The sequence below is a fragment of the Esox lucius genome, chromosome 11 (genome assembly GCF_011004845.1).
Source record: "Esox lucius isolate fEsoLuc1 chromosome 11, fEsoLuc1.pri, whole genome shotgun sequence".
Taxonomy (NCBI): domain Eukaryota; kingdom Metazoa; phylum Chordata; class Actinopteri; order Esociformes; family Esocidae; genus Esox; species Esox lucius.
In genome coordinates this window covers 55234578-55245041 of record NC_047579.1, presented here as the reverse complement: position 1 = coordinate 55245041, position 10464 = coordinate 55234578, and the positions used below count along the sequence as shown (strand labels likewise).

The 10464-nt window shown below is 39.0% G+C and overlaps 1 protein-coding gene across 1 annotated transcript; it reads right to left on the bottom strand.

Moving 5' to 3' along the window:
- On the bottom strand, window positions 1–2843 carry LOC105009251 (claudin-23-like). The gene has a single exon (XM_010868677.4). The coding sequence runs from the start codon at window positions 2695–2697 to the stop codon at window positions 1891–1893; it is 807 nt and encodes a 268-aa protein (XP_010866979.2). The 5' UTR covers window positions 2698–2843; the 3' UTR covers window positions 1–1890.
- Between the last annotated feature and the right edge of the window lie 7621 nt (window positions 2844–10464).

Here is a 10464-nt window from a genome sequence, read left to right as displayed (position 1 = left end):
GTCAAGTCAAGGATACTTTATTGTCCCCGAGGGGCAATTATTTGTACAGCCAGCAGAAAAAAAAACACAAAAACACAACACACATACACCATAGTGTAGAAGCACACATAATCTCTAAGCCTCTAAACACACTATTTAGAAAACAATACAATAAAAAACATCTTAAAACAGTTCTGACAATTTGTTTAAAATCGAGATAGAAGTCGGGATAACAGAGTTTCTAAATCTATTTGACCTGCATCTGGGCATGGAGTACCTACGGCCTGAGGGAAGTAGCTTAAACTGGCAGCACAAAGGATGACTAGGGTCAGCTGTTGCTATTCCTTGTTCTACTAGACAGTGAGGGTGTGAATTTGAAATTATTTAGCTTATTTTGCTCTATGACTGTGCTTTGATAAAAAGTGAAAATAAGTCTGTTCATCTCAATGTACAATGTTTTCATTTAACTTTTGCAAATTCTTCTGTGAAATAAAAAAAAAAAAAAATGTTTGAATTACATATCAACTCTCAATGTATATTATAGAAGACATCACCACCTTCATAATACCATTTGAATAAAATGATATTTTGTTCTGAATAAAATTAGATATCAGCATTGCAAGCATGTTTAAGTCTTTGTAATTATATCCGAAGTAACTACACCTGGGCGAATGTCTTCTTGTGATGTGGTTTTTAACAGATCCTTTCAATTATACTGTAGTACTGGTTCCTCTAGGTTACTTTTAGCCCCTTGTAGGGAGTTTTTCCAAGCCACTGTGCTTCAACAGTGTTGTTGCTTGCTCCTTCGTGTTTCAGGCTGGGTGTTTTGTAAAAGCACTTTGTGACAACTGCTGATGTAAAAAGGGCTTTATAAATACATTTGATTGAGTACCAACTAACGAGATCATTAGGCATAGTAGAACCACAGATCTATCTATCTTCATCTGGTTGTTGTTCGGGCTCCCAATAGAAAGAGAAAGCTCAGTGGCCAGGCAATGTATGAGATGTGCCAATTGTTCTTTATTTTTGTGTTCCTAAAAAGGACTTGCACAAAATAGTCTGTTATGTTAACTTTAGCCATTGTGAAAGTTGGAAATAACCGGTGATTGGAAGTAGGACAAATTAATTGCACACAATGTAGCTGGCATTCCCTACAGTTAAAACATGGCAGTGCCTAAAACTCCTTCCTAGAAGTGACATGTCACATCCCAAAAGTAAAGTTTCAAATATTTTCATCATGAAATGTGATGATGACTTGATGTAACTGTGATGGGGATCGAATTAGTCTCTTAACTGCTTAATCCAAAGCTAGATTTAGTCTACAACTGGATGTTATATTCTTTTCAATTCAACCTGGTGGGTTATCATTGCAATCAGCTCAAGCTACAATCAAGATGCGGCAAGTAAAACTTATGGAACAAAGATTTATTGAAACACTAGAAAAAAAATACAAAAAACAAGTGTCTATATGGTTTATGTGGATCTTGCTAAAGAAAGCAATAAAATATAATTGACAAACAATCTCTAACCCTTATGTCTTTAAGTGACATCAAAAGACAAAATTGAATACTCTGTAATGTACAGAAAACCCAACGATTGTTTATTCAAGTTGCCCTAGAATAAAGTAACGTGTAGGATGACAAAATAAACCTCACATTCAATTTCCATTGAAAATTGTATTTATTTTTAGACAAATTGTTTACGTTGCATAGGCTTTGTAGTCTTTTCAGAATCGCCCAAATCTCGTGCTGTTGCAGTGGACAATGCCACACTTTCGTTTTATCAAATCCAAACAAGTTTAGATTAAATTAAATGTGCTTTGATTAGTTAAAAACACTGGCATACATGTAGAGGTTAATTTCCTGGTAAAAACATCATGATATGTCTTTATGTCGAAGGCATGTTATGTCCTCACAAATCAGCATCATAAGCCGGTTTTCTACCCCCATATGAGGTGGTCTTAGCCCGAGGAAAGTCTACCTCTTCCGCCATGGAGTCTTGAGAGTAGGGAACGCTGCTGGCAGTGCTCCGTGTCCGGCTGATGCTGGGCACCTCGATGCGTCGAGGAGGGGGTTTCGTGTGTCTGAAGTGCGCAGTGTTCTCCACGACGTGAGTCTCTCCGCGGTTTTTACCGCCACAACAACGACACATCCCGACAACCATGACGATGCCTCCCAGTACCTCGAAAATACCACCGATGTATCCCAAAACAATACAATAGCCCACGCGAATATCGTTGCTGGTGGTCGTTGCTGTGATGTTCTGGAGGATATTAGTGTACCATGCAATAGGGATAATCGTCAAGACTCCCGACAGAAAGATGATTAGTCCCCCTAGCCCGGCAACTACCCAGTTAGGATGGTCTCTCCAGCACCTTACCCCAGGGATCGCTGTGCCCAGTCCGATCAGAGTCACTATCAGAGACGCCACCATCAAGCCCTGGGCAATCGGTATAATCTGGTTCTGGAAGTAGATCGTGTCCGGTTGGTTACATTGAACCGTCTGGGATGAGGCGGACGCCTGGCACATGTCCCAGATGCCTTGTTCAAGGTACGTATCAGTTGGCCTCCCGGCAATTGTGTTTATGGTTCTCCAGTTAGGAGCCACTGTTGCAATAAGGTCCAGGAGCAAGCCACATGGGCTAAGGACCATTCCGAAAATAAATATGCCGGGTGTACGCCTCGAGGTCCGGATCCACTCCTCTGTATTTCCCGGCATGGTTGGTAAATTGTGGTTACTAGTTTGTTAAAGAGATGCAACAGCACCGTCGTAGTCAAAGTAAAACCAGAGTTGACAGTCTAATCTCAAAAACTTGCCTGACGGGTACTGCGAGCTGGTTGCTCGATTTACAAACATCTGGGTGTGGTTTCACTGAAAGTTCACCTGTCGCGGAGGGAAGCTGGTCCAACCACAGATACTGGATTTAATAAAAATGGTATTCCTTGTCCACAGGGCGGAATTGTGGGATGTCACACTCCGACCTAACCCTATTTTTAGATTGGTTGATACATTCCTTTATTTGAATACTTTTTTTTACCATAATGGGAGTTGGCCTCATGAAACAAATAGTCATCTCCACTTTCAGCAGGGATAATTTCAAGTTTCAATGTCACTGGCCTCGTCTTCAGTGCCGGCCCGTGGGGTTATGGGACCCTAGGCAAGATCATGAAAATTGGCCCCACTTGAGTAAAAAACTCATTACACTTTTATGAAGGAAGAGAAAGCACATGAGACGTTTATTTCAATATTCAAGTTTATAAATGTGTATTAAGTGTAGCAACAGCCTACATATGAAAAAATATTTACACATGAAACTCAGGATCAGCAGATGACCTTTAAATATTAAATATACATTAACACAAATGAATGGACAGTGTAAAGGCTGATTTAAATAAAGTAGGCACAATGTTGTGTTGTACAATATAAATTAATACAAGTAGTGTCTTATATCAGAGTGCAACTAAAAATTATAATCCTCACCAGCACTACATTCTGATGTTGCGGTATCATGGACTGAGTCTGTGACTGTCGCTGCAGCTGTGTGTACTTTAAGGAATTTTAGCATAGCCCCTAGTACATAAAAGACAGAAAGCACACATGTAAAAATTAAGCATATAAAATAAGGATAAATTACTACATTTCAGCTTAAGACCTTTATGTTTATGATCACAATAACACTTTTTTTTCTTTGCATTATTTAGACATTTTATGGTGGGTTAAATATCAATTTGGAAAGAGGGAGAATATTTTTAGCGGGGAGGAAGAATGGGTGGGGTGGGTTAGGACTGCATGATAATAATGAAATTTGATTTTGCTCAAAATTATAATCGTGATTAGTAATGACCATTATTCTCAGTTGAGAAATTGCAGAGAAAGAGACAGTTAAGGAAAATAATTGCATAATTAACTAATCAAAAGGGGTAAAACGGCCATTTTGCGTACTCTTTACAACCTAATTACCCTTTCCCTAGGCTAGGCCTGAGACGGCCCGCCTTAATTTAAACAACTAACGTACTATAACTTCATCAGAGGGTAAACATCTATACAAAATGCATGGGGAGATAATTCTTAACACGCTGAATGTGGCCCAATTTTTCCATGTCTGTCTGTCTGCGATCATTGTATTGTTACATTTATTTTTATTAAAACTAATACAGCAAAAAATAACGCATTATTTATAGAAGTCAGAAGAAAAAACCTTTACTTTGAGCTTGTCTTTCTTCCTCAAACATTTTCCTCTTCCTCTTTTCAGCTCCAGACAGATGGCGTTGGGATGCCATTTCTATTAAAATTCTGATTTCAATTCAATTAACTAAAAAGCATAGCTGAGTTGCTGACATGACTTCAACTCTGACGAGACTTTGTGACGTTATGACAGACAAGAGGCAATCCAAATATGTGAAGTCGATATTACTATAGAGATTATAATATTTGGTATTTTATTTTTGAAAGCACATTTTTGTCATGCAAAATGCCTAATATATAGGCCTAAGCAACTAAGCATTACTAAAGTTTAGAGCGCCACAATAAAATAAATAATTGTCTCGTTTCTAAAAAGTGAGCATTTTGGAGTGTGGTGGAGTCTGTGTGTGTGAATACTGTGATAATTACGGTACTCGAGGTCTCCCACTATATCACGGGCGGCATTATGCAAATTAGTGTGTGACGCGCTACTGTGTATATTTCTTATGTTTTCGTATTTTATTCATTCTATTCTTATGTATTTATCATCTTTTTCTGAAATTTGTCATGTATGAACTATAGCCTACAGAGCTATCCTTTTAATGTATGTAGTAGGTCTGGGTATTTTTGTAGCTACCATCTTTGTTAACTATCATGTTTAGTAAGGTCCACGCAATGATTTGTCTACAAGTGCTCACCCGAGCTTTTAGTAACATTATTAATAAAATATTTATTATGAACGTCATAAGATTGGGGGCCCCCCTTGAAAGGTGGGGCCCTAGGCCAGTGGTTCCCAACTCCGGTCCTCGAGTACCCCCAACAGCATATGTTTTTGTTGTAGCCCTGGACAAGCACACCCAATTCAACTCAGTGAGAGCCTGATAATTAGTTGACAAGTTGAATCAGCTCTGCTTGGCTGGGACAACAATGAATATGTGTAATGTTGGGGGTACTTGAGGACCATAGTTGGGAACCACTGCCCTAGGCGACCGCCTATATTGCCTAATGGACAGGCCGGCTCTGCTCCTCTTAATATATCTGTAGCCAACTACACTTGTAAGAACCTGAATTACTTATTTTGTTGTTAGGTTTGAGGAGAGAAGTGGATTGTGTTACAAGCAAAAATGTTGACATTGGATTATATTTACATTTTGAAACAAGAAATGAAAAACTAGACAAAAACAAGACAAGCCTTGTTCAGCCACTGCGAGTAGTGATTGTGGTGAACAAGGGAGGGGGTTTGAAGAGCAACTGTTTATGGGCCAATGCCATATTTTTGGTGAGGAGTGGCCAATATTCATTTGCTGTAAGATTCCATAACCCTAACTCCTAATCCTAACCCATATTGTCACTCCATTGAGCTGCCTGTGAAAAGGCTCCAATATCAATTATTTTTGGTTGCTCACTCTTGGGATTTCTGGTGTCCTTAACAAGTTAATTTCACTGCCAGTGTATAGTTCCAGACTCCCGGTTTAAGCACACACATTGTTTGACTTTAGGTGACAAGTAAGCTAAAGGAGATTTTAGAAAAAGACAAGGTCCATTTCTCCAAATAAATAGGCTACAACAACAGGGTGTCTTTTCAGGTCTCTCCAGGGGGTTGTTTTGGGGTTAGCAGCTTGATTTCAAAACCAGTGTATTGGTCCAGTGTAATGGTAGGGGCACAACTATGGATGAAATATTCATGAAAATGTTAATTCAACAAAATATCAATATTAGGCTTAGTATGAGCATTTTTACCTACTCAGCTAAACTGACTCTGAGACACCCTCTGGTGTAAATGTCTTCCTGGTCATTAGTGGAAATGAAGTTTTTCCCAAACCCCACCAGTAGAGGGCGACATACTGTGTCATGAAGTTCATTGGCAGACAACTGTCACTGCAAGTGCCATAAATGTCCACAGATCAAGATAGTATCCACTCTAAAATATCAACCATCCGTAACACAGCCTTGGGGATGGTCTCATTCTAATGGGGAGACCTCAAAGAGTGTCACATCATTTGAATGGTGTTATTTGGATGGTCCCCAATGAAGACAAATGGAAAAAGTCCAGATTAATTTACACTTTGTGCATAATTATTTGGCCAATCGTATTCCTCAAGATTTTATTTTTGAACAAACACAATGCTCTCAGTCAATCCAAAATATAATTGAACCTCTAGCCTGAACGTTTAACAAAGAAAAAGTGAGTTTTGATCTTTGTCAGGGGAATACATAAAAGGGCAGAATTATTAGGCAACTAATTAAAACAATAATTTCAATAATAATTGATGGTATTCCTTAATAATTTGTTCAATAAATATTTTTGAAAGGACACATATTTTAATTTATTTAAATGTTGTCGTACAAATAAGTACAACAACATTTAAATAAATTAAAATATTTGTCCTTTCAAAAATATTCAGTGACCAATATAACCACCAATCTTTTCAATAACTGCCATGAGCCTTCCATCCATGGAGTCTGTCAGTTTCTTGATCTGTTCACAATCAACTTTTGCTGAAGCAGCAACCACAGCCTCCCAAATGTTGTTCAAAGAGGTGTATTGTCTTCCCTGACTGTAAATCTCATGTTTGAGGAGGGCCCATAAATATTCAATAGGATTTAAGTCAGGAGAGGAAGGGGGGGTCATTATTCCGGGTCATTATTCGGGCATCTTTGTGGCACTTGCTGGCTAGCCATGCAGTGGAGTACTTGCATGTGATAGGGCATTGTCCTGCATAAAGAACATGGCCTTCTTGAACGCTGAGGACCTTTTCCTGTACCACTGTTTGAAGACAGTATGTTCCAGAAACGGGCAGTAGGTATGGGAGTTGAGTTTAGTCCATCTTCAACCCGTAAAGGTCCAACTACCTCATCCTTAATGATAGCAGCCCATACCAGTACCCCTCCTCCACCTGGCTGGCTCCTGACTGAAGAGGTGCCGTGTCCATTTGTGATTCAGCCACGGGCCCATCCATCTGGTCCATCAAGAGTCACTCTCCTTTCATCTGTCCATAAAACCTTTGAAAAATCTGTCTTCAGGTATTTCTTTGCTCAGTCTATACAGTACATTTAAAATCTTATTCAGTGGTGGTCGTGTTTCAGCCTTCTTGACACTCCAGGTAGGTTTGCAGTTCTGGAATATGATGGCACTGGAGGATAATGGGTTCCTGGTAGCTTCACATGTAATTATTCTCAAGTATTTTGTAGTTAATTTGCGTCTTTTCATCTCCATGCATTTTTTAAACCCTAGTTGACTATTCGCAACAAAACTTTTGATTGTCCAGTGGTCACACCTCAATCGTTTTGCTCTTTCAAGTGTTGCATCTGTCTGAAAGGCATTTTACACTGCCACTCTGAGAGGCTCTTTTTATACCCAATCATGTTGCCAATTGACATAATAAGTAGCAAATTGGTCCTCCAGCTGTTCCTTATCTGTACATTTAACTTTTCTGGCCTCTTATTGTTACCTGTCCCAACTTTTTTGAAATGTGTAGCTCTCATGAAATCCAAAATGAGCCAATATTTGGCATGATATTACAAAATGTTTTACTTTCAACATTCGATATGTTATGAGATTTGTAAATTATTCCATTCCCTTTTTACTCACAATTTGTACAACTTTTTTGGAATTGGGTTTGTAAGATGTTATTCACTGTTGCCACACCCTCCCTCATTACACAAATACATATCACCTGAAAATGATTCAATCCAATGAGCATTCAAGTTTATATGGTTTGGAGTTGGAAAATGTGCATAGAAATAATAATCCGATCAGAATACTCACTTGCCTAATAATTGTGAATGCAGTGTAGTCTCACTGTTAAATATCGCCTATCCATCAAGCAGCGCCTTTTTCATCCAGGAGAGACAGAATGGAAATAATCAGCACACAGACAGGGTAGACAAGCAATAGTCAACACTGTCTTCATTTCTCTTCACACCATCATAATCTTGCAACAGTCAATAGGGTTCAGTTTTAGGCACCAGTGTCACTGAGGTTAGGATTACGGTGAGGGGCAAGAGAATATCCCAAAAAGGGGATGGGGGGAGGTTTAGGGTTAGAGTTTAGGCACCGGAGCCACTGAGGTTAAGTTTAGACACCAGTGTCACTGAGGTCAGGGTTAAGATTAGGGGCAGGGGAATATCCCTAAAAGGGGAAGGTGAGGGAAATGTTTAGGGTTAGGGGTCAAGTTTAAAAGTATATATGTTTGGGTTGGTTATGAACCCTGGATTGCACAGGCCTACTGCAATTGCTATCTCCTCTGATCTCTGTAAGAATATAGCACCTCTATGTGTGTGGGACGGGGGGGGACAAAGGGGAGAAAACCACTCTCTCAATGTAAGAGAAAATTAAGTGCTTTTGAAAACAGTGTGATTTTGGTTTTAGATTAGAAATGTATACATCTGTGTATATGTGTTGGTGTGCGTGGGTCCGTGAGTCTGTCTGTGTGTCCGTACGTGCGCGTGTGTATGTGCATAGGTCCGTGCATGTGTGTGTGTGTGTGTGCATGTCTGTCCATGTCTGTGCATGTGTTTGCATATGTGTGCACGTGTGTGCGTGCACGTGTGTGTGCGTGGGTCTGTGCATGTGTGTGCATTATGTGTGCGTGTGCGTGTGTATATAGCAGATGAAAAGGGACTTTAATAATCTATTGAAACGACCTAATGTGCATACCACCGCGTATGCGACCGTCTATACATCTATACGTGTATGCACCCATGTATACGCGTTCCTATACCCGTATACACGTCGCGTCCGTATACACGTTCAGTCGACTGTCATAGACGACCTACCCTGACGACTGAACACACGTGTATACGCGTGTAGATATTATCCCGTACAGTAGAGGGCGCAGAAACCCGCAGAAGAAATTAAACACTGCAGAAGAAATGAGGCATAGGTTAGTTTTTCTACAGGTGAGTTAAGGTAGTCATTCATCTAGCGAAAACCACCAGGCATGTGGAGGTGCTTGGTTATGCAATATAGCTAGTTACCAGTGAGTTTTGTTGCTTCGGTTTGCTAGTGACATTGTAATAATTTTTTCACTCTCGAACATTTCATCAATGTGACCGTAAACCGTTGGCCGTTAGCTGTAGCCTGTACGTCCTCCCTTCCCAAACCGAAGTTCATGTCCATTGCTCAATCAAGCATGTTGTTGCTTAATGTTGTGTAGCCCTATAACCGCAACATCTTTTTTAGGCTACATTTTTGGTTGACCATTTTTTTGTATTATTGTCTTTGCTATGCTATGTTTCTCTGTATAAGTTTTAACACAAGTGAGACTGGGTGGCTTGTTAAAACCACAGACAACAAATTCTAATCGCAGACATGAACATATTTTTTTGTAGTATATTTACGATTTTGCATCTCTCTTACAGGTTTCCCATGAATAATCTATTTTATTTCACCCTTGTCTGTAAACAGGACTTCTTTCTCTTACATTTTTCTTCACAGAAAACTGATAGGCCTACCTGTAATGTGTAGCCTATATACCTTATCTTTCAGTATTGTAGATATCATTTAAATGTACATTCTAAATATGGAAATAAATGGATAGCGCACTGGCTTTACTCTCTTTCCACTATAGCTCTGTCATTATCAGTAAGAAAGGCAGTCGCTAAAACAAACCTTTATCGGCACAAACGGAGCACAAATGATTTAGACTATTTGGAGTGAATTTGACATATATAGTATTCTTAAATATTGAAAAAAATGAAAATTCTAAAGACACGGCCAAACTGAAATATTAGAATATGTATATAGTACATTTATTGAATAATAAGCAGTAGTCGTTAAAGCATTTATTTCCATATTTAGAATTTACATTTAAATGATATCTACAACACTGAAAAATAAGGTATATAGGCTACAAATTACAGGAAGGCCAATCAGTTTTCTGTGAAGAAAAATGTAAGAGAAAGAAGTCCTGTTTACAGACAAGGGTGATTCATTTAACTAGCCACCCAGTCTCGCTTGTGTTAAAACTTATGCAAAGAAAGCAGCATAGCAAATCCAATAATTAAAAAATGGTCAACTAAAAATTATAAGCCGATTTTGTGGTTATAGCACTACATAACATTTGGAAACAACAACTTTGATTTAGTAATGGGCATGAACTTTGATTTGGGAAGGGAAGTAATCAGGTATATCTGCAGACTGCAACGTTACTTAATATGGGGGTTCCTGAATATTATTAGATATACCATGGAACACAGTCATAATCAAGTGAAGAAAATATGGCACAACAGAGATATGACCAAGAACTTTCCTCCAAAATTGATGAAAAGACGAGAAGAAAACTGGTCAGGGAGGCTTCC

Excerpts from the sequence above, each read along its gene's own strand:
- LOC105009251 (XM_010868677.4), bottom strand. The coding sequence starts at position 2,697 with ATGCCGGGAAATACAGAGGAGTGGATCCGGACCTCGAGGCGTACACCC.